Raw genomic sequence first — 24,250 nt, 5'->3', positions numbered from 1 at the left:
TAGATTGCCTCTGAGGTTTCAGATTGTTCAGCTTTAATTCTGTCTGCCACAATATCAGAATGCTTTCTGGGTGCTTAGATGTATAATTATTATCTTCTGTGGAGGTGTCCAGTCTGCTTTTCCTGATATCTCCTTACAGCTACACATTGCCTCCAAAATGTCATTTGGCATCTGTATCACCTTAGATCTAATATAAAAAGGTCTCCTGCTCTTTAGCCTATGAAATACAACCAACTTCAGAATTAGGAGGTTCATTTTATTGTGCCCATCTGATGTTTGTAGTCTCATGGCTTTGTAGACTAACCTCATTCATAAATATCATATTTGGAACAGACAGTTTTATTCATAAGGGATGCAGTGCTCTAGTGTTTATATTATGAAGCTTTTAAAAAGCTTAATTTTAATAATTTCTGTTAAAACTTTGTTCTCCCTATTCCCAGCTGTGCTGTTCTCCTCCCCTCCTGGTATTGTGGTTGTTCTGATCCCACTAGGGATCCTGGGGTGATCTTTCCCTTGAGGATGGGCTCATGCATATTTCTAGCACAACAAGCTTTAGATGATTAATAAATCTTTCAAAGCTGTTTCTTGGAAGGCTGACAGGCTGCTTAAACATTTTCTCCAAACGGAAACTGATTACTTGCTTTAAATAATAGTGATTATATCAATTACAAAAATAACATTTTTACTGTTTGCTTGCAAACTAGTGGCTTTGTTTAGGATTTCCATGTATTGATGGTGGCTCAAATAACTTAAGAACTTTCCAGTGTTAATGTAATGTTATCCACACTTGGTAGTGGTCGATCATATCATCTCAGACTTAGCAGTGAGTTGGGTTTTGCATGTTTAACCTGTTTATGTCTTTCTGATACATGTTGAATGTGGAGTTAATCCTGGTGTGTAGTTTCAGTTTCATAGTCTTCTAGGAGTTCTTTTTACATTCTGGTACTTTAGTGCTATCTTCAGTTTTGGCACATTTTTCTCATTTCTGCTCAGTTTTGTTTGCATTTAGTATAGGCTGTCCTGTAGGTGGTCTAGAGTTAGTTTGTACTTGTATGGTACAGGCTTTCAGTATGGAAGAACACAGCTCTTCAACCTTTGCCCCTGCCCTCAAGGAATCAAAAGAGCCTGAAAAGCTAGTTTTTTGAATATTTCTCAGTAAGTGAAAGCTAATAACCATGTGGCTTACATCCTTTATCCATTTCTTCAGTGGTGGCCAGTTAATGAACCTGGGCATCATGTGTAGGAAATCTTCCAGCTTTAGTCTTTTTTTTTCCTAGAATTCTCCTTCCAGAACATACCTATTCTGACACTTAGAGCCCCTTCCCTGGCTGCCAGACTGCACACCCATCCCAGCAGCACTCTTCAATCCTAGCCAGAGGCTGCCACTGTTTTCCAGCCTTGTCATCCCTGCCCACTTCATCTGTTTTTTCATCACTTGTGGGTTGCAGCACCTGTTTTATCATGTTTGATTTTGTGATAGCAATGCGTGACTGCTAGAAACTTTTTTTGTTAACTCCCTGAATCGTTTTCACTAGAAATGTGATGTACTGATGACTGTAGAGATGAAGGGCTGTTTCAAGTCCTGCACTTTTTCTCTGATCCTGGTTGTTGCTCAGGGCTGTGTAGGACTCCATAGGAATAAAAGCTAATTTGAGCAAAGAGGAAACAAAGCTCCAATATGGATTTTACAGATCATTTCAAATGCGTGGACTGAGGTTTATACCTCAGAGCTTTCCCAAGGAAAGCTGTTGAGTGTTTGAATGAATCCCACTGTACTGTTCTATTTTTTTCACTTTGGGAATGTCTCTGGATTATTCTGACTGATGTCTCTAGAATTCATTATCTCTTATTCATATGTATTGCTGTAATTCTGCTATTAATAGTGATGGCAAGTTGCTTGTTTTCTTACCTCTGAGTATATGTGTTAAATACTTTCTTAAAGTGCAGTTTGGGGTAGAAGTAGTTGTTCAGTTCTCTCAAAGATGTCTTAATGAGCACAAGCATTCAGACCCTGTCCTCAAAGGCTCCTAGCTGTGTTTGCATTCCAGAGTGCATGGTACAGCAGACGGGTTGGAATCTGTGCTTTTCAGGTATACTGGTGAACAATTTTCCAGTACTACAGTAGTGCTGCAGTTCTTACTGTACAAGGATACCAGGCAACACCAAATAATAATAATGTATTATGTGATACTGTTGTGATAAGACAAACTCCATGGAATTGGCCTTGTCTCCTGCCCTGTATTCTGCACTTTTTCTCCTTTCCTGACCCCTCTTTCTTTACCCACATTCGAGGGCTGGGAATGTGCGAGCTCTGTGGCATTTCTGTTTGACTACTGGAGAACTGGAGGAGCTCCCTCTTCCCAGCTCAGACTCATACTGTTCCTCCTACTCCCTGGCAAAGTGCTGGAGCAAACCAAGACTGGTTTGTGTGGGGTTTTGTGGACATACAGACTCTTAAAGAGGAGTGAATGAGAAGCGCAGTTGGTTGGTGGTACAGAACAGCGAGTCCAGGAGAGGAGGACACATGGGTGCAGTGATGTTTTGCAGCTCCTTGGTAGGGTGAGGGCATCAGGAAATTTCAGAACATCTGAGAGATTGGCATCTGAGATAACCTCTTAAAACTGCTCACCCTGCTTGTGACATTTGATAGCTCAAACAGAGCCACCTTTCCTTTCTGCAGCACAATCCACAATGTATTTCAGTAGCTGCTTTTGCTTGAACTTGAGCTGCCACTTGGTACTCACAGTTTTGAACTTTCCCCATTGATACCAAGGCAGGAGCTCTTGACTTCAGATGGCACCCACTGCTGATCCAAGCTTGAAAAGATCTCTGCTTACCTTGAGCCCTCACTAGAGGAAAGTCTGTTCATTTAAAGGGGTCCTGCTTGATTAGCTTTTCCTATGATTTTCACTTGGTTGTTGAGGGAAAAAATGTTGGTATGAAATTATAGCAAGTATGGATTTTGTTTAATATGATGTTCCTCTGTGGGTCACAACTCTGTGGGTCATCAATATAGGGTGCAATTACATTGAAAGGGAAATCAATTTGTAGCTGCCTGGGCAAATTCTTTGTCTAATCTAATGGGAAAACTGAGTAGCTAATACCATACTTACTGGAAAGTTCATTAGCACCTGGAGTTATTAAACCTGAAATTATTTTCGAAATCTGTTTTTAACATCATGTGGAAGTGTGGGTTAATACTTCTTTGAATGATACATGAATGCATCCTTAAGGTACAGAGATCTGCTGCTCATTTTGGAGATGGTGTTATTCATGTGCTTCCCACCCCAAAGCATTCTATCTTTTCTTCTCCCCAACAAAGTGCTGGAACAAAACAAAACTGGGGTGTGTGGGAGTCCCCAGCTGGATGTGTGTGGTTGGGAACAGAGCAACTTTCTGTCCTTACAGGGGAAGAGAGGAAAGTCTTTGGTATAAATCTGTTCATTTTGTAGGCTCCTCCTCCTCAAATATGTGAGTTTTTGCTTTTTGACTGTGGTTATTCTTATAAATTAGGTCATGTTATACTTACCTGTATGAAACTGAGAGAGAGTCAGAGGAAGAGTATGGAGACAGTTTCCTATCTTGCTGAATGATATAATTTATCATTTTATATCCAGATTTAGAAAGGCCTATCCTACTGGAGATAAAAAAGGAGGAGAAAAAAGAAACTGCTGTTAGAAAGAAATTTCCCTGCACTTTTTACCTGAAATGAATGATCATGCTTGTCTTGGTAAATGCAGATTTGTTCCAACAACCTGAAACCTTTTGCCTTCTACTTTTGACCAGACTGCACAGCATTTTCTTTTTCCAAGGAAATGCTGGTTTTAAGTTGTCCTTCCTATCTGCTAGAAAATTTAATTTATTCCTTAAGAAGAGGAGGAGCAATTAGGTACTTACTGCTTTAATCTCTCCACTCCTTTTAGAAAGCAGCCTTTCACAGCTGTGTCTCCAGGTGGCACCAAGGGCAGATGGGCATCCCAAGGTCAAGGCAGCCTCAGAGAACAGAACTGCTCTTTGAGGAACCCTGCTTCCATCTGCTGCAGTGTGTGGCACAGTGGCCTTGGGTGCTGCATGCTTCCTGCCTCAGACTGGTGACTTGTGCTTTGATCTCCTGTCCTTGTTTAGCTGGAGGCAGGTGCTGGGCCTAAGGAAAGGCACAAGCCCATCAGAGTAAGCTTGGAGTGGAGAGTGGGGTCTTTTTGTTGTTTGAAAGTGGATGAGTTGGAGCAAAAGGTATGGAAAGAAACAGAAGTCAGGACTTTGCTAAGTCTAGAAAAGCACTGAAGAGACAATCATGAGGGAGGCTTTAACTGTAAACTCCTCTGTGTTCTGTAGGTACCTATGCCAGAGAGGTAAGTCCCCCATAAGTTATAATCCTGCGCTTTAATCTACAAGTGGATGTTTGCAGTGCACAAGGTGAATTTCTTGGGAAAAAGGAAGAGTGGTGATTGACATAATCTCACTTGTTCCTTCTTGATGGACTTCCCTATATAGATTCTTTTGTTTTGGTAACTTGTGGCTGGATGCAGCTCTCTCTAGAGCCCAGCAGTACTATTTCCAAGGAAGCTGGAAGGGCATTTCCTGGGGGAAACAAGCCTCTGCTCCAGTCTAGGTTTTTTGCTTATGCAATGGCTCTGGTCTTACTAAAGAGTCAGATCTGAACTTTCATGTACCACTGTGCACTTTGATGATCCTTCCAAGCCAGGCAGGTTTTCATGCTTGTAGTAACTTTATGTAGATTGTCTTCCAAGCCAATAATTGCCTGCAAAGAGGATGGCTTGTGTGGTATCATAAGAGGTACAAAAGCAATCACTACCTGTAAGAGAATTTACTTGTCAACTAATATCCTGACTATTGACATGTGTTTAAACTTAATCAAATTGTCATAGGAAATTGCATTGCATTACATTAGAAAATGATCCTTATGGATCAGAGTGTTTAAATGTACTTTATTGTATAGGTGCAGAGTGTGGGGCTCAGCCTCAGATGGTTGTGGGTAATTCTGTAAATGTGCATCCAATTGCAGATAGTGGATGCGTTCCTCAGGTGATGTACTAGAACTAAGAAGTTGAGGGGGCTTTGTTGTTCCCTCAGTTCCTGAAAGTGAGAAGGGCTTTGTGTCTGTTCAGCATACACTCTCTGTGTCCTACAAACCTCACCTTCAAGACTTGTGTCGGTTTCCTAAGACCCCAAAGAATTAGGAGCTGGCTGGCTTCTGTTTCCACAATCCAACTGAATAAAATACAAAGATACAGTTAGTATCAAAGGTAGAAGGAGATGGGATGGCAGCAGTCACAGTTTTAGCAGACCTAGTTACTGAGTAGTACTGAAGGGTTACATTGAAATTGCAGAGGAGGTTTGCCTCTCATTTAGGCAAAAGCCCCACGGATTTCTCTGGGAATTTTCCTTCATTACAGAAGGCTGCAGATTTTACCCATTGTTTTTCTCCTGGCAGTTTCTCGGGAGCACAGTGTGTGTGTCAGAGCAAAATGATGTTTGTGTGTGCGGTCTGAGGGGCTTGGCCCTGCCCAGCCAGAGAGGGTCCCTGTCCCCAGCACGTTGTGCAGACCCTGTGGCACCCAACTTCCTTGAACTGGATTTACTGGACTCACTAAATGGTGATGTTAAAGAAAAATCCTCTTGAGTGCTTTGCTGGGAGCAGCCAGTGCTGGATGCTTTGTTATCTCCCCTGTGCCGATTCCGAAGCTGCAGATTGCCTGGCTGGGCATTGTGCTGCGTTGGGGCAGTTTCGCTGGTGGGAGGACGGCAGAGGTGCCTTCCCTGTGGGCTGTTTGCCAATAAATCAGGCAGGAATGGGGAGGAGCGGTGCCTGGGCTTCGGGGGCTTTACTGGCTGATTCCAGCACTCTGACTAACCCCGTGAACTCGGTTATTCTCAGCAGGGTGAGGTGTGGCCTGGGGGCTGCTGTGGGAAGGAAGGATGAGATCCTGAGGAGTGCTGTGCGCCAGCCCCCTGCGCAGGGGATTGCGGAGTGCCGATGTCGCGGCTCGGTCGCTCTGGCCGAACGCGGGGACTCTTCCCGGTCCCCTCGGCTTGTCCCGAGCAGGGGGAAGCTCCGAAGGAAAACGTCGGTGCCTCCCCTGCCCGCCTCCCAGGCTCTCTGACAGCGCCTTCCTTTTTGAGCGGGTGGCACAAAGTCTGGCATAGTCTGAGTGTTATATAACCTGGAGTAATGACTAGTTTTACTTCTTTAAAAGGAGGTGATGACGCCAGAGCTCTGCTTCCTTCGGAGCCGCCAATTGGGAGCAGGGACTGGCAGATCTCGTGAAATGATGTGGTGTTATAACCAGCTACGCTTTCCCCCCTCTTTTCTCCCTCCTTCCCTTTGATCTATTGCGTATGATGGAATACAAAATAGAAATCTTTCCATGCAGTTGAGGAGCAGCCCACGTCCATGGCTCTGCATTTTCTATATTTATGTATATGGAGTTTCTCAAATGTTTTTTAATCTGTATTTTAGCTCTTCTCTTGAAGCTGTCACAAATGCGAGATCAGCATGAAGGTGTGGGGAGCAGGGTCAGCAGTTGTTAACTGAACAAAGAATTGCCCCAAGTTGTCTTCTTGCTTTTCTGATAAGCTTTGCAGGATATAGAGGTTGTGCTTTATTGGCCAAAAACTTGCATTTTTATTGTCATAATGCCAGAGAATCTCTAACAAAGGACAGTCCCACCTTGCTCCTCTGTCCTGTTTGATGTCTTTTTCCCCAATGTACATTTCAGATTGTCAGCTTTGTACCGCACCTCACCATTGCTAATGGGTACTGTATTCCCTCAGCTGCAACTGCTGTAACGGTGATGAAATCATATGGAAACTAATTAGCAAATTTGTAATGTGGTATTTTCCCTCTTGAACAGGTAAGGAGTGGCAAAGTCACTTTGCCAAGTTTACCTGATGGGTGTGAAGAAGCCAAAGTGAAAATTCTCTGGTTTACATTTTAGGCAGCACCCCTTTTATGTTCAAATGTACTGGGTGAAACTTCTTTGATTTTCATCTGAGTTTAAAACCATGCAAGGACTCCTTAATTTCATTTTCCACTCATTTATATGGTATTGTGCTGGTTTTAATGATTGGTTAAATAAAACGTGTTTGTAGCTATATGGTCTACAAGTGTAATATTAAATAATTAACACGTGGAAGGAGTTGAGAAACTGTTTAAATTAAATTAGAAGTATTCTTGAGATTTTAAAACACAATATCACATCACAGTTATTTCCTTTATCTTTTTAACTTCTTGCTTAGGCTTTAGAGAAACTGCAACATGGAACTTTTAGAAGTGTCTGGTTCATTGTTTGGATGAAAGTATTTTTTTAATAACAGTATTTTGTACTGCAGATGTTTAAAATGTCTTGTTCACATTTTCTTCAATATGCAGTTCACTGACTCAGCCTCAAAAAAATTCTAAGTAGGAGTCAGAGGACTTTATTTTCACTTGCAAATATGCAAATAGGAATGAGACAGGAGAAAGTTACAAGATAAAATCTTTTTGGGCTAGGTGAACAGAAACTTCTAGTTTAAATCTCTGTCAAAACAAATTTTGCAATTAAAACATCTGCAGATAATCCTCATCTATGTAAAATATTTAAATACTTGAACTGTTAGAAGTGATTTAAAAGTGGTACTTTTGTGTACCAGCTTGATTTATGTCAAATTTACACATAGCTGAAAATAAATAGAATGAAATTAAGGTTGTACCAAAAAACTCTTCAGTGGTGTACAAATACGTTATGTCATCTACAGCAGCAGAGAAATTTAGCAAGTTACAGAAATGAGGAATCAGTTTCTTGAATGTAACTGGGATCGTAACTGAATGGATTTAATTTTGATTAGAATGATGATAAATATCTGTGGTATAAATTCTTCAACTTTAAATCATTACATCTTGTCTAGTAACAGCTTATTTTCTTTGGTACATTTAAACAACCTTTGAAACCCTTGGAATCTCAAGCAGTGTGTTTTGCCACAGTGCCAGTGTGAAAAGCATTTGCAAGAGGCACTGCATTGTGTCACTTCCTGCATTTTGTGCAATTAGATTTTTGTTACATTATGTACAACTTCCCAACCTCCCCCCACTTATGATTTAGATGAGTTTTGGAAAGAGAATACACCAAGATTTATATGAATAAAATAAAATGAGAAAAAACAGATTTATCAAATTTTATGCCTTATGGTTCAATCTGAAACTCGCTAAAGTCAATGGAAAAACTCCTCTGGTTTTCCATGGTTGGTTTAGATCTTATCAAAAAGAATTTTTATTTGCAGTGCAGTGTTTGTTTAAAAAGCAAATGATTCTCAAAGCCCAGCAATACTCAGTTGCCAACACAGAGTGTTGTGGAGTCCAAGTGTGAGTCTGTCTGAACCGTTCCGGGTGGATAAACAACACCTTATACCGTGTCCAAGTCAAACCTGGGATTCTTGGGTATTTTCTATGTTGCTAAAACAACATGGAAACTAGGACAGGGAAAGTGGCCTTAATGATGTGTATGTGCTACTAGCAGGTGCTAATCAAGAGTGAAATGTGGCTGTCAAGCCTAGTTCATGTTCAGTAACTTACAAACAATTTGGGTTAGTAGGCAGCTTCCCTGCACAGTGGAGGTCAGTGGGGTGTGCAGAAGGAGCTGCTGGATGTGGAGCATGGCTGGGAGAAAGCCATGGCATGGGGAAGGGACTGTGCAGCCAGCCTGGAGCAGTTGAGGGTGGGCAAGGAAGGTCTCTTTTGCTTTATGGGGTGGTGATGAGGATGAACAGCCTGGAGAGAAGGGAAGCCACCCCAGCTTGCAGGGACCAAGAGCAGGGTGGCACATCAGAGATGCAGTGCTCCTTCTGCTGCTGTCCTTGGGTCAGGTCAGGGAGCAGTCATGGAGCTGCTCAGCCTGTGGAGCAGGGACTGGGAGGTTCAAGGTGGACAGCAGGCATGGGGCTGGGGAAGGAGCTATTCCACCTTGAAGGGAACGCATGTTTTGGGACATTTTGTTGAAATTTATTTAGTTTAACTGACTTCAGTTTGATAATGTTCTTTGCTATACGGAGGAATTAATGTCCTGAAACTATTTATGGTCAAGTTTCTTGTCTGTATAGACAGGTTTAAGTATGAGTTTTAATGCTTGTGAATTTGCAGTGTTCAGGGATGCTGACATTGCTGCTGGAACCACTTGTCAGCCAAATAAAAAAACATCTTCTGAAGGACCTTTATCTTAATATTCTATGAAAATACAAACTTCAGAGTGTTGTGTGGTTTGTTTGTTGTTTTTTTTTTAACAGGTAATGCCCTAAGTTGTTAGCAGGGGAATCTCTCAGGTGACAAAAGCTTTTTGAGAAGCCTCTTGTGACATATAGCACAGTCTGTACAATTGCAAAGAGCTTGTGATTTGAGAGGAGGAAGGTGAGGTGTGACAGCTGGGTAAGATTTCAGACCCCAAAAGGTGGGGAGAACCTTGTTCCTTACCTGTAAGACTGGCCTCATGGAAAAGCTGTTCAGTAAATGGACTTATCTGTAACAAGATTACCTTCCATGAGGAGATCATTTTATAAACTGACTGTTTCAGGCAGATCTAATTCTTGGTTGTGTGAATATTTATTTATCCTGGCTAACAGTGGTGGCCTCACCAGGAGCCTGTTGTGGGTAGAAGGGCTAGAAAAATTGCTTCTCCATTTTGCATGCTAAGGTGAAGAAGGAAATTCCTTTTTTATTGCTGTGTTGCAGAAGGACAGGTATAGGTTTCCTGTTTCCCCTAGTGTATTGAACTTCCATTTTTCTCATGCTTGACTGCTGTAATATGGATGTGTTGTGGTTTAACCCCAGCTGGCAGCTCAGCCCCACACAGCCACTCACTATCCCCTAGTGGGATGGAGGAGAGAACTGCAGGGGTACAAGTGACAAAGCTTGTGGGTTGAGATAAAGATAGTTAAACAGCAAAGCAGAACAAGGAATTCATCAACTCCTTCCATGGGCAGGCAAGTGTTCAGCCATGCCCAAGAAAGCAGGGCTCCATCACAATAACAGTGATTTGGGAAGACAAACACCATCACTTTGGATATCCCCCATCTCCTCCTTTCCCCAGCTCTATATGCTGAGCATGACACCATATGGTCTGGGATATCCCTGGGGCCAGTTGGGGTCAGCTGTCCCATCTGTGTCCCCTCCTCACTCCTTGTGCACCCTCAGCTTCCTCACTAGTGGGGCAGTGTCAGAAGTACAAAAGGCATTGACTCTGTGTTAGCTCTGCTCACCAGTAGCAAAAACATCTCTATTATCAACACTATTTCCAACATAAATCCAAAGCATAGCCCCATAATAGCTGCTAAGAAAAGAATTAACTCTCTCCCAGCCAAAACCAGCACTGCATGCTTTACAAATACCCAGTTGTATTTACCCAGTACTTGTTTTTAAATCTTAATTTCCAGATTCATAAATCTGTTAGGTCAGATGCTGAGGTCATGTTTGCTTATTTATTCCAACCGTACAAAGTCCTTATAAGGCCTGTTACAAGATCCTTGGCTATGCACTTCTTTAATATATTTGTCCCTCTTTTCCCCCTTGATAGACATTGTGTGCCAGCTAGGCTGTTTGAATCTGTGACATAGGTGAAAGTCTGTCCTGTTACTGAGAGTCGTAATTGTAATACAGTTCTTTTTTTTTTTTTGGGGTGAAATTTATATAGCTCTAACTATGAAAAAGCATCTTGAGTTTGGGTTTGTTTCAAAGTTGTGATGTACCCTGAAGCACTGGGGGTGTTTTGATGGCAGCAAGCATTCACAGTGCCCTGCTACCCTCTCAAATGAAAGGTCAAATAAAAATGGCTGGAGTCACACAAAGGGGAGCTGGGCTCTGCCCTGGCTGTGCTTGCAGACCTTTAGATCAGCATTAGATCAGCTTTTGCTGTTGTGAGTGCAGCTCATTGTCCTGGAGTCCTGCAGGTCTGTGTGAGGGCTGTTGGGACACCGCCTGCTTTGGGTTTCTTGTGTGTGTCCTGGCTTTCCCAGAGCTCCCTCACCAGTTGTTTCAATAAGCAGCTGACTTTGTTACATGGACAAATGCTCATTACCAGAGAGCTAATTTCATTATGTGTCTTTCAGCCCAGGTTTGCTGTTTATTACTGGCATTAGATATGCCTGTGAAGGGAACTGGGTGTGAATAAAGTCTCTGCAACACTGAAGAAGGTTTGGCAGGATGGATAGCCTTTAGGGGTTCAACTACAGCTTTAAAGGACTTATACTGCACTTATTTATTCTCTCTTGTGCTTGTCCTGATACAGGTGAATGACTGGGACAAAAACTCACTTAAAGTAATCTCTCACTCCACAAATTCCGACAAGTTCTTTCCTGAAAACTGAGAAACTTGCAGTGGTCTACAAGCTGCTGGTTTAACCAAGCAAACAGGATGCTCTTTCACCTGTTATTGTGCAAACGGGTTACCAGCTCCATCAAATTGCTCAAGTTTCAGTCTCAGTTGTCCAGGTTTCTTGCAAATTAGATGGCATTATGCAAATAGCTCATAAAATCACAATTGTTTTCAAAGCCAGAAAGGCTCTACTCCTTTTTGCATCTCCTTCCCACCCACCAGTGAAACTCAGAGGCAGAGTTGTGGTGCTGCGTGTCCCCTGCTCTGTGTCCTGTTGTCTGTTGGGATTCCCCTTGCGCGGGGCCCCACCAGAGCCTGAGTGGTTATGTAAGGATTTTTATTTTATTCTCAGTCTTGGTCTCTGCCACTAGTTGAACTGGATCATAGGCTGAGTGAATGGGATCTGATCCGTACGGCAGCGGAGAGAGAGACCTCCCCTGTACACACCCACTCAGCCTCCCTGCTCCTCTTCTCTCTTCTGAAACTCTTTTCCCAGGCATACTGAGCTTGCTCCCGCTGATCGGGAGTGCTTACCGAAGCCAAACCGTCCCGGCAGCACAGCTCCAGGCATCGGTCCCCAGTGGAGCAGCAGCTACCTCGGGCAGAGCTGTGTTGTTTGACTCTCCAAGCAGGGGAGGAGATAGTGACAATTTTTATTTAGGCTGAACACGAGGCATATTTAACTAGTTATGTAACGGTGACCCTGGTCCGTCTCGGCTGGGTGCAGGGAGGATATATACGTACTGCTTCTCGTCACACCAGCTGGGTGGATGCAAGCACTAGGAGCTATTTACCAAAGTTATTTTCAGAAACTTTAAGTGCAGGTTTCCCTGCCTGTACCCTGGACTGTTTTATCAGGAGTCTTTTCCCGCCTGCGAACTGAACAGCCAGTGAGAGTGGATTTATCCTCACTGGGCTGTGGGCAGAGATAAGGAGTTGTCAGGAGTGACTGGAAACTTTTGTCCTGAAGACCCTGAGACAAGAATAGCAGAAGAGCTGAGAGTGTGCAGCCACGTTGAACAAGTGTGCAGGCAAAGAGCTTGCCTCGGTGCACTGAGCAGCATGCTACTCTTGGATGAGTCTCAGCAGTTTCCAGGTAGGACACAGGTGGGGGATTTTGTGGGCTGATTTTTCTTTCTTTTTCTTCCTTGTTTTCTTTTCCCTCTTGCTTTCCTGTTACAGGCCATTCACTTTCCCACCCCTGGGCTGGAGCACCCCACTCAGTGCCTAGTAAAAGTCATCAGGAACCAAGGCTCTTCTGTAGGTCTCAGGTTTTAATGTGCTCTTTACTATGCGGGGATGGAAGAGGTTGAGATTTCAGAGCTTTGGAGGGGGCATGAGAAGGAGCTCACTCTTCCTTTGTGCCTATAATTCTGAAGTCTTTGGTGATGTGACATTCTGGGTCTGGCTGTTATTGTTTCTGCTGCTGTTGTGTTGCAATGCTGCGAAAGTTCTTTTTTCCAAGAGAGGAGGCAGTTGTTAATAGCAGTATCATTTTATATCCACTGTCCTCTCCCCCACCCCCTTCAACTTTGTGTGGATACTTTCCCTGCAACATCCTACTTGATAAGAGTTTCAAGAGCTTCTTTTGTCAGTGAAATATTTGGTGACTTGCTGACCGGGCAACAATCTGAGCACCAGGCAGAGCTGTTGGTGCTTGCTCCAGATCCCCTAATTAGTGCCTAAGAGACTAAAAGCTGCTTGGCTGTTTTCCCCCCTATCAAATGGGAGATGCTGGTGAAATCCTAATGGGAGTTCACAGTTTGGGGATAGCTGCCACTTAATTTTTTTGCTGGTGGGAGGATGTTGGAGAAAAAACTTTGTTCAGATTTGAAGAACTTTCTAAATTTGTAATTTAACTTCTTACTTTGAGATGAGGTACTTTGTGATGCCAGGCTTCTTGCACTTTGTTCATGTGGCAAATATCTCCAAAGGCATGCTAGACCCTAACAGACTGATCAAAAATGCTCCCCATGAGTTCCAGCTCTGGATTCCTGGTTTATTACAGAAGTGCAGTGGGGTTGTCATGAGGAGTTTTTATAGAAATAAGCCATGCAATATTTGTTACCCATTAGTGGGAAAGGGGTTCTAGAAAAAAAAAAATCCATCTTATTTCTCTGATTGTGGTGTCAGGACAAAGAAGCTAATTCTGGGAGAGTGTGAACTGAGAAAAAAGGAATTACAATAGAAAATGAGTTTGGATAAATGAGGAATCTGGGTGATGATACAAGTGGCTTATGTAACTTAGTCTAGATAATAGGTATAAAAAGAGAAGACAGGGAGGGAAAGATGCTTTTGGAAATGAGACTGTAGGTCATAGATGGAGGGAGAATACAAGGTTAGAGGTCTTTCAAAAATTTTGGTTGGAAAGGTATTTGTACAAAAGTAAGAGAGCAAAAGTGCAAATTAACTCTTCTTTGTACTTGTCAAGTTGTAAAGTCTGGAGCAAGGTTTGTCACAGCCTCTACCAAAGTCTCTAGCAGTAGAAAATGATCTCTCTTTGAGGAAGCCTTTTTAACTGATATATTGAAGTTCTGTTCTGGCTGGTGGATCCAAGAGTGTCTCCATCACACTTTTGCACAACCTGCCTGTCCCAAAAGAGATGATAAACTACACAAGGTCACTGAGTGAGTCTGTGCAGAACTTAGACATCATGTTCTTCCCTGGTTTTGTGCTTCAACCACTGAGCAATGTTTCTTTTCCTCTCTGATTTATCTGGCTTTTCCTCACACCAGCTGCCTGAACACTGGTATTCAAAGTTGCAAGCACCTGTATATGCAGTGCTGTGATACTTTTTTTATTTTAAAAATGTTGCTAGAAAGTTAGAGCAGATTTTAATTATTTTATGGTAGCATCCACCAGCTAGTAAATCAAGGTTTGTTGCAGTACACTACCTATCCCCCTGTTATTCTGCAAGAAAAATGTCTTTTATGTAAAAATCTCTGTTTCCTCGTGATATACAGATATATTTCTTTCTTGACCATAGAGGTAATTGTCATTTTAACAACCTTTTGAAGAAACAAGTGCCTGTTTCTTTTCCAGGCTGTAATGTGCTTAGTTTTTAGGGTGTTGTGTATTTTGGGTGGAGGGTTGTCCTTGTGGCATTGTGACTTCAATTTGTGTGAGTCTGATTGCTACAAACAATTTGCAGCCTTTTGTCAAACTCCTTTAGCAGCACCAATATTTTGGAAAGGAAAACTAGAAACAGATTGTTCTTTCAGCAATGGTGTTTCATCCTGGTCTTTCATCCTGGTCTTATTAACTTTCTCCAGTGCTCTCGGTCACTTTTCTGGCTGCAGTTGATGGGAGAAGTGCCAGTGGAATGCGGTAGCACACAGGCTCAAACTCAACAATTTGAATTTTTCTCCCAAGTGATGCCTCCCTCATTAAACAGAGTCCTTAAAAATTTCTCTGAAATTTCTTTGGAGACTGAGGCAGAAAAAGGGAATGTAGCTGAAGTTCTGTGCTTTGTTACAGTTCTAAAAAAAATCCACATCTGTGTTTTGTTTTTTTCAAGTAGGAAATTATATTTATGGAGAAGAAAGAGAATTGTTGGTCAGAGCATAGGACAGGAAGCCAATAACCTGAGTTACTCAGCACTGATGCCCACCTGATTGCTTTGATTTAGTTTCTTCCTCTGCAAGATGGACAGGAGGTGTTTCACAGGGTACTGTGAGGAGCTCATCATGCCTGTGAACCCCTTTGACACTAACTGGGGTACAAGTGACACTATTATCATTTTGAAATCACTCCTCCCTTATACCACTACCATCAGGAGCAACAACGAAGGAGGACTCAGATGCTGGAGGTTGCCTTGTGCTGGGATTATTTCCCATGCTGCTCTTTTAAATTAGGAGTGAGTGTCACCTGCCTTCTCCCTGTCCTTGTTAGCAGGTCCTGAGCAAAGCTATGATGTGAGCTTGAGGCAGAGATTAAAGTTCAGCTGGTGCTTGTTGTTTGTTTGCCATTTTGGTGGCCTTGGAAGTGTGTGGCACAATAATCCCTTCTTTATTATTTCTCATTGCTCTGAGGGTATGCTGATATAAAGCTACAACTCCCAGCTACCTAGTGTAAATTAATGCTTATGTAATCATTGCATAATGCAGAATGCTTGCTCCCCTACTCGTCCTCTTTTCTTAGTCCCTGAAATTTATCCCTAGAAGAGTCATGGTAGCAGCCAGCTGGATTCACTGTGCTTGGAACGTGTCAAGCCCCCGTATGCATCTATTTTCTGAAGCTGGAAAGGGGAAATTTGTTACCTAAATCAATATTTAGCCACCTCAATAAACTAGATCATATTTCTCTTTTTTTAAAAAGCTTTGAAGTGTTGTGAAAATAAATAAGGTTAAATCCGGTTACTTGTGGTTTAGATCCCCATGGTAATTTTCGTAATCTGGCTGACAAAACTCTATTCTGGGTTACTAGTTAACTGGGATAACCAGAAAGGGGAGGTTTCAGTTCCCTCCTGCGCATAGCTTGTTGAAAACTTCCCAGCACTCAGCCTGAAACACTTCCTGACTCCAGAGCAGTAGCTTTATGTAACTCATTGCTCTCGCACACCCTGGCTAAAGGACAAATGTGGCCGATCCCTGCCTCCCCTGCTACCTCAGTGGGTGCCTTCCTGTCTTTGTTTCCCTGTCTTCACTAATGCCCACAGTGTCTGTGCAAGAGAGGGGGCATGGCAGGAGGGAACAGTTTGGGTTTGAGGACTTTCATCAGGAAAAGTAGTTTTGATTCCATATGTAGAAGAGAGATGGCAGGTAGCAGCGTTCTGTATCTCTCCAGGTGTTGCCATCTCAAGGCACTATGAAAATGTTTGATTTGAAATTTCACAACCCTCTTTTGGGCTGGAAATGGATACGGGATTGCCCAGTGCTCCAGAGGAACCATGAGCCTGTGGTGCCTGTGAAAGGGAGGACAACCTGACAGGCACCTCACCTGGGCTGCATTTAGGGGCTTGTGCAGGAATGGGAGGAGGTCCTGGAGGGGCTGGGTACCAGAGCAGGTACCTGCCACACTCCAGTGGCAATGGGGTGCCTGTGGCTGCGAGCCTGTGCCATACAAGAGTTATATAAGTGCTCTTTGGTGTTTATGTAACCCGGGTCTCAGCGTCCGCAGCATTGAGGCCCAGCCAGAACAAGATCTCTTGGGTATTTGGGGCCTGGTTCTGCTTGCATAATCCCAGGGTTAGAAGATATATCGCCTGTCACCAAAGCTGGCTGTTTGATATTCCAGTTTGCCTCTCGGCACTTCTTGGCCGCTTACTTTCCCTTTGGTTTCTGGGTGGTGTATTCCTTGCTCCTACCCTTCAAGTCTGCTGCCTTTGTTCCTGAAGGATTCCTTCAGGCCGGGAAAGGAGTTTTATTCTGCAGCATAACCTCATCAGCAACTGATATGCTGAAAGATGTCTGAAGGAAAAAGGAAGGGCAGTGCTGCCTTGTAATTTATCTTTTAAAGTTTTCCATTTATTTGGGCTTACTTCTTGCCAGAGGAGACTGGAGATGGGTTTGACTTGTGTGTGCTCATGGTCTGGCTCCCTCCTCATGCTCTGGCCCAGAGTCAGTGCTGGTGGCTTTTCTTTAGAGCTCATCTCTTCCCTCCATCCTCTGGTCCTGTGCTGGGGACAGAGGCAGCCTGCCATCCCTCACCAGCAGATTTCACGTAGGTGTCTTGAACCCACAGCGAGTGATCGCTCTACTGATACTTAGAGAAATGAAAAACATGTTACTCAGACTTCAAGCAGCACTCTTTGTTATACCAACATGACAGACTGTGTGTCTGGTTACAGTGACAGGTATGAACGACAGACCTGGGGATGGTTAACTCCTAGATAAATCAGCAACGGGCATGAAGACGTACGTGCCTTTTGACAGGTGGGGGAAGCTTCCCCTGGGATCAGGCTCAGCCCGAAAGAGCGATCCTTTGTGCCCGGCAGTAGCGTGGCTGTGACTCAGCAGGACGCCAGGCGCGGCAGCAGAGCCGGGCGGGAGCAGTGCCGGCGGTCGGTCGCTGCTGTGGTCAGTGGGCTGCGTTCCGCCGGGGCCAGCCGGGGGCTGGGGCTGCCGGTCCCGCGGCTCTCGGCGTGGCTGCCCGCTTGGCTAGGCGCAGTGCCTGCCTTCGGAGCTCCCACAGCCGTGGTCCTGTGCGGACAGGCGGACAAAAGGCTGCTCCCGGCTGTCGTGCCGGCAGCAGTGGCAGCTGCTGGAGACCAGGGAGGGCCGGGCGCGGGGTCCGCCGTGCCGGGGGCAGCGCGGGTGCCGCGGCCGGCGCGGGGGGGCAGGTGTGCCGCGTTATATAATACTTACATAATTAGGGCTTTGTTAAGCGCTGGTGGCTGGGAGGGGCGTCCTGCCGTCGAAGACTGAGCCCGATTATTTTCCGAGGAGAACAAAGTCTTGTTGCTAATTAGCTGCCCTGACAGCGGCTGCTGCGGAGAGGCCCGAGTGCCCGTAGGGGCTGCGTCCTGCTCTGTCCTGCTCCGACCCCCCCCTAACGTGGCTTTCCCAGTGCTTTGGGTGGAAGCAGCCAGGTGTTGATGTGTGCTGTCTTTGTGCCTCTCCTGGATGTTGCAACAGGTAAAGCCTGGAGGAAGGGAGTCTGAGCTTTTCCCTTACTTTCACCTACACTGTATGTGAGGGGTTTCACAAGGAATTACTGCCTCTAGCCCAGCCTTGAGGTGCTCAAGTGTTTTCACACAATTCCACTTCTGTGAGAGGTGCCCTGTGCAGACACCACTTCTCCCTTCTTGCATGGCATCCATGCAACAGCTGCACCAGTTGCATACAAAGAATATTTTGAAAATATTTCATTTATATTGCACATCTGAGTACAGGATGAGCCAGAGGACTCTGGCTGTTGCCAGCCTCCGAGTTGATTGCTGTGCTGCAGTTAGCTGCTCTTCATGAGCCAGGTACAGTTTCACTCTGGCATCACCTACTCACCTCTCCAGCTCCCAGCACACCGGAGAAACATCACATAACCCAGAGAGCATCTTCCAGGCTGTCAGAACTTTGTAGCTGGGCTAGTTCTGCAGAGTTGCTCCTCCAGCCTTTGGCACTCCAGTTGTAGTTCAGTGTGTCAGGGACTGAGTTGCAGCTGGGGCTGTGCAATTAGAGTTTCTTGTGCCATCCCTCAGTGCTCCTCCCATTCCTGCTTTGACAGCTCAGTACCGGCTGTAGTAGCACTAGCTAGTATTAGCTAGTCTCTGACAGGCTTTTTCCCACAAACTGCATAGAAGTTCCCAGAAGGCTTCAATAATATTTAACTGCTTTTTGTTCTTTGTGCAGGGCTAAATAAAGCTCCCAAAGTAAGAATTAACTGCTCACTGCTCTGCATGCAGCTACATTCTGTACCAGGCATGCACATCCCTGTTCTTAGGGTAGGAAATAATGCTCAAAAACTCAGCAAATTTTCCTATTTGGTATCCTGAGTTTCTGTAGTGAAATGACTTTAGAAATAAACAGGTGTCTGGGTTTCAGGGCTGTGTCTTTCCTGGAGTCACTGGAATTACCCTGGCAATTGAACTGGTCTCCCAGGAGGAGGTGTACATACCTCTAGCTAGCCCTGTTAGCTGGCTACCAACTGGGCAGGCAAGGAAGTCTTCAACTTAGAGAGTAGCTTGTCCACTGAGGGGTCTCTTGGATCTTCTTATGCAGCAACCCCAGGTAGGAGACCCTCAGATCTTCTGAATGGGAATTTCTGTATTCCTAGGAGTGCTGACTGTTGCTAGAGCCAAACTGTGGATGCACAGACTGGGACTTACTGAGGGCTGCCTTGGAGCATGGAGATTGGCTATAACACTGTTTTTCTCTTATCTTGGTGTCAAAACAGTGTTAGTTAAATGAATGTCACACCTCAAAACAACCTGCTGCTTCATGACAATTTGCAGCAACCTGAGCCATTTTGCAGAGCAGGCTGTGTCGAGGGCAATTCACTGCTGAATCGAGGATCTAGAGAATATTCTCCAGGCTGGGTCCTGTACTGTTGTAACAGAAGTTTTAAAGGTGATGAGGTGAGCTTGGCTGCAATAGGAGGTGCCTGACTGCAGGACAGATCTTTTGCTGTGTTACACATCATGAGTCACAGCTGTGTGCAGTGTTTAGGGACAGCTCTGGCAGTCGCACCACAGAGGCAGCATCTGAAGCAGCGTTACACACAGCAGTCACGACTCTCTTACAGAGACTTCTAAACTGTAACACTGTGACATGCAAGTGTTGGTCGAGAAACCAAACACCTCCCCCTGTTTGTATGTACATCTGGGGGTGGTGCTTTCTGCTGCTTATTGAGCAAAGAAAACTGGCAACCTCTGGCCTGCAGCACAAACCAGAGCCATGCTGTATGCAGGTCTGTTGGGTTTTGAAAGTGCAGGCACATTTCACACCTCTAAAGTGCATAAGAAAGGATAGTCGTGCCCCTCTTGGCATTCAGGGCACTTTGCAGGACAGAGTGCCTGGGTGTGTGCAGGTGTCCGTAACCATGGGAACTGTTTGGGGATTTCTCAGACAGAGAGCTATAACCCACCTGAAGGAGTAGCTGTATTGATGCTACTGCCATTTCCTTTGGGAGATCCTCTTTGTAGATCTGGTCAGGACAGTACAAAACATGGAAACAAAGCTGGTGTGGACCAGGTGATTCTTGGTGCCCACAGTGTGTAACCATGGGATGGATTTACACCCTTGCCAACAACCACACCTGGCTGTCTTCTGCTGGGCAGACTTGGGCCTGCATTTTCTGCTGTGGCTCATCTTGCTGTGCAGGGCTGTGCTGGGTTGTCAGCCCCAGGCTGGTAGCAATGCTCTTCTCAAGCAGGCAATGTGAATAGGTGCCCAGGTCTTCCTAGAGTGCCTAGCAGCTCCAGCATGATCAGACAGTTGTCAACATGCAAACGTGGCTGATGAATTTTTGTGTTGTGTAAAACACTACTTGTATAACCATGGCAGAGTAGTGTGTCAAGCTCCTGTTACAAAACCATAATTGCCTTTCTGTTGTCTATATAGGTTTGGCAAAATTAGGGCAGGATTATTCCATTGATTACCTGATGGGATCTGTTCAACGAGGCTGCTCCCACACTCCCTCCAACCCAAGATCAGACCCATTCTTATACAAAATAGGTGTTAGTGTGTGTAGTTATTGTTTTTAAGTGTGTTTCTTTCCCAGTGTGGGTCCCATTTACACAGCTTGAAGCTCACCAAATTGGAGAGCAGCCACATGACTGCAGCGGGGAGTTGTGCTTTTCATCTGGGTTAGGTTTAGGCTGTGCACATAATCAGGGGTTTAATACAAAGCAGCAGCAAAACAATTCCTGCTTGTAACTGCCAGCTCCTGCCACAGGTGTGGTGGGAGCTGTTGCAAGGTTAGACTTGTGATTTTATCATTGTGTTAGTTAAACTTTGTGTAAAGTTTGATTCATGGTGGTGGCAAGGATAGGAGCAGCCTTTGGGAAGCTGGCTGTCCCCTGAATCCCACTGCAGCTGAATCACTGAGATGTTTGGAGCTGTCGCTAGCGTGGAAGAGCTCTCTTGATGCATATGTGTCAGGAATGTGGGCTGAGGCACAGATTGTGTTCCTCACCTCAGAACTTGTATTGGCAGGACAAACACCAGCCTGAGCAGACGTGGCTGTGGCAGATGAGGGCTTATACTCAGTACGGGACCAAATTTATCATCAAATTTTGGGCTTCGGGCTCCTGGTCAGATGAGAATTATATTTTAAAAACTCTATCTGATCCAGCTGTGTGTAGGTTTGACCAGAGCTCCTATTACATATCATTAAGAGGAAAGAAAAGGTAAAATGCAGAAATAGAAAGAGTCTACATAGGGCTTGCAGAACACATCTGTAAACATAGAGGAGACATAATAATTTGGGCTCCTGAGCCTTTAGGTTTTGCTATTATCAACCTTGTCCTGAAGACACCCTTGCCTGGCACAGTGCAGGTGGCAGGTTGGCTGTTGGAGGAGGTGACGTGGGCAGTTGCTGGAGTGTGGGGAGGGAAGAGCTTCCTTTTCCAAACAAGCATGGCTTTGTGCTCCCTGGTGCCTTGTCAAGGTCCTCGGGCCCAGGGTGAGATGGCAGCAGTGTAACCATGGCAGTGTTTGTCTCCGGTTTAATGACTCATCCGGGAGCATGTGATCACGTGTGCAGCCTCCCTGCTTCCCTTTGCCCTATTTCATCCAATCTTTTGATCTAGTTATATAACCAGGAGTCAAGAGGGGTGGGGGGAAGGAAACAGTGCTGAAGAATTGCAGGTAATGTGACTAAAATGTGTCTGTAGCTCAAATAGCAGAGTTGATGTCTGGGAAGCCTGAGAAACTGGGTTTATTCCCAGCACAGTTCTCTCTCTGCAAGTGAGCTGATGCTTGATATCTGAGCTTGTTAGTCTAAGGAGGCATGGTGGGAGGACAGGGCTCCAAGACCTTGGCTGTGGTAGGAGAACTGCTGTGCTTGTAGCAGTGAACCCCTTTGCCTTTATCTTCATATCTATAACTCTCCTTGCATTCATAATGGGATCTGTTCCATCCTGTAAGCTGTGGGTACCTGGTTTTCCAGTATGTGTAGGGCTTGCAGAGACAGATATTAACAGAAAGTGCTTGAGCTGCTCTGCCAGTACTGGTCCATGGTGGGCTGAGCTCTGAAGTCCTAAATCTGTTCTGACATAGACTTGCAGCAAATGCTGGGGTGGGTCTGGTGGGATGTCTGGAGAGGAAGTTTGCAAAGTTGGTGCTTTTAAACAAGGTGTGAATCTACTGCTTGTCATCTCAAGTTTAAGATGTGATGCAGGAGATAAGGTTAATTTAATGGGCATATCAACATGACAGCTGTAGGTGCAATGTGCTGTACTGAAGCATCCTTCAAGCTCCCAGCATCTTGAGAAGAAATGCTCTCTGTCTCCAGATCCCTCAGAGTCACAATGTGATGCTTGTTGGTTCTGTATTACTTCATCTGCCACATTCCTCTGCACTGATGTCTTCTTTCCTTCAAAGTTGTGTCTAAGTGTCATTTCAGTTCAGTCATTAGCTCAGATACACAATGTAAGCAAGAAAGCTGATTACAAGATGAAGTTCAGGGTATCTCTTTGCCTGACACAAGGGGACAAGATGCTTCAAAGAAGCTATTACAACGCTTGTCAGAAACAGTTTGCTTCAAGGGAAGCTTTTGAACAGAAACATTTCCTTTCTTTGCTCTGGAAGCATTAGCTTGGTCACTGGCAGCCTGTTGAAGAGCCAAGTGTCACATAGAACAAGGTGTCATTTCACATTGTGTTTTAAGAGTGGAATCAGGCACAAATGGAAGTCTGAAAATCAGAGAATGAATGCATGTGATTTACAATATAGGCAGAATATTGCCATTTACATTTTGTTTGACAAAAAGCTTGTTGGAAATTACCATTTAAACATCAGAGTGAAGCTTGGTACTAAAACCACTGAGCTGCCTGCTGAGCCATGACCCAGTGTTTGAACCAGATAACCTTTTACATACTGGGTTCTGTTGACTTGGGAGATGGTTACACAGGTGTCATATAGATGGAAATTTCTGCTCTACTTGAATGATGTGAAACAAAGAAGAGATTCAAGTTCCTGTTTTTAATCAGAGCTTATCAGGCCTTCATGGAAAAACACTCTTGGGATAGCAAGTGCTCCACATGGACCTAAATAATCTGCCTTGTTTTCTTGTCAGGGCACTTTTGGGCTGTGTTGAGGGGTGTTAGTTTTGGCTTTCACTAGGGCTGCACCCTTCACTATAAAATTTTTGAACTCTCTTTGACTGTCAGAAAGGACCCCAGCTTTGACCCTCAGAGTGACATGCTTGCAAATGAGTGAGAGTAGGGCTTGTCAGTTCCTGTTCAGCTCAAGCCCTGCTGATTGCTGATGGAAGGGCCAGGCTGGCACAGCTGTTCCCATGCCATGTTGTTCCCCTTGCAGACCAACCCCAGGAAGCCGTGTTCAGCGGTGACCATGCGGAGCACGCGGAGGATGGAGAGTGGCAGCGCTCGACTTCAACTACCTCATCTCAGAGCGAGCGGGCAGAGCAACTCTTGCAGAACCAGCACAAGAGCCTGGCCTCTGAGGACACCAAAAAGAAGAGGGCTCAGAAACCGTCTCACATGCGGAGGAACATAAGGTAAGCAGCAGCAGCAGCAGGACAGAAAGAGCTCGGGTCACATATGGTGGTGAAAACAGAATCTCTGCACTTTGCTTCTGAGCTACATTGTGCCACTGCTGGCAAACCAGATGGTTTTTCTTTTCCAAAACCTTAGGATTTCACCAGTGGGAGTAGAGTGATCTCAGACTGGAGTGCTGCATGTGGGTGCAGACTTGTTTGGTATTTCAGAAGAGTGAATATTTGGTTATGGAATATATTGCAAAAATTGTGTAATTGCTGCTGTATTTTGAGAGATGTAATTGAAAAACAGTACCACCATTAAGTAAATACCAGTTTCAGATATTTGCTGAGGTGAATCCTATTCCAAACAGTCTAAAATACAGTTCTTTCCTGTACTACCCTGCGTACTTGTTGACAGGAATGCTGATGCTATGACTAGCAACTGAAATGCTGGAAGTCAATTTCACCTGGATTTTATAAAGCAGTAGTTGTTTGATGGTGTAATTCACCACATATCCTGGGACAGGTTGTGAGGTGGTAAATCACTAGGAAATTTTGCTCAAGGGAATTTTATAAGCTCAGAGGAGAACTAATGGAGCAGGAACCCCTGTGGCAGCAAGGGGCTCTCATACCCTGTGCTGGTGGTCTTTGGTTCCTATTTAAGCTTGTGCAGATTGGTTTCTTAAAGCTGAAGAAATAAGCATCGAATAGGCCCTGAAAAATGGGACTTCATTAGGATGAAGGAGATGTCCATGAAGTGTGGGGGTGAGTGGTTTTAAAGGCTAGTTTGAG

The 24,250-nt window shown here is 44.6% G+C and overlaps 1 protein-coding gene across 3 annotated transcripts in view; it reads left to right on the top strand.

Moving 5' to 3' along the window:
• The window catches only part of RAD54L2 (RAD54 like 2), a 68,750-nt gene that overhangs the window by 23,459 nt on the left and 21,041 nt on the right, over positions 1-24,250 (top strand). For 2 of the 3 annotated variants that reach the window (XM_036390777.2, XM_036390775.2), the window contains exon 3: positions 23,278-23,476. In XM_036390777.2, the coding sequence (XP_036246670.1) occupies positions 23,278-23,476 (199 nt within the window). Of the gene's footprint in view, positions 1-11,735; positions 12,456-23,277; positions 23,477-24,250 lie in introns of those variants that run through there. The other variant, XM_036390776.2, reaches the window with a different exon arrangement.

The sequence above is a fragment of the Molothrus ater genome, chromosome 11 (genome assembly GCF_012460135.2).
Source record: "Molothrus ater isolate BHLD 08-10-18 breed brown headed cowbird chromosome 11, BPBGC_Mater_1.1, whole genome shotgun sequence".
NCBI classification, from domain to species: Eukaryota; Metazoa; Chordata; class Aves; order Passeriformes; family Icteridae; genus Molothrus; species Molothrus ater.
The sequence above is the reverse complement of the archived record's forward strand: the minus strand, read 5'-3'. Positions and strand labels throughout refer to the sequence as shown.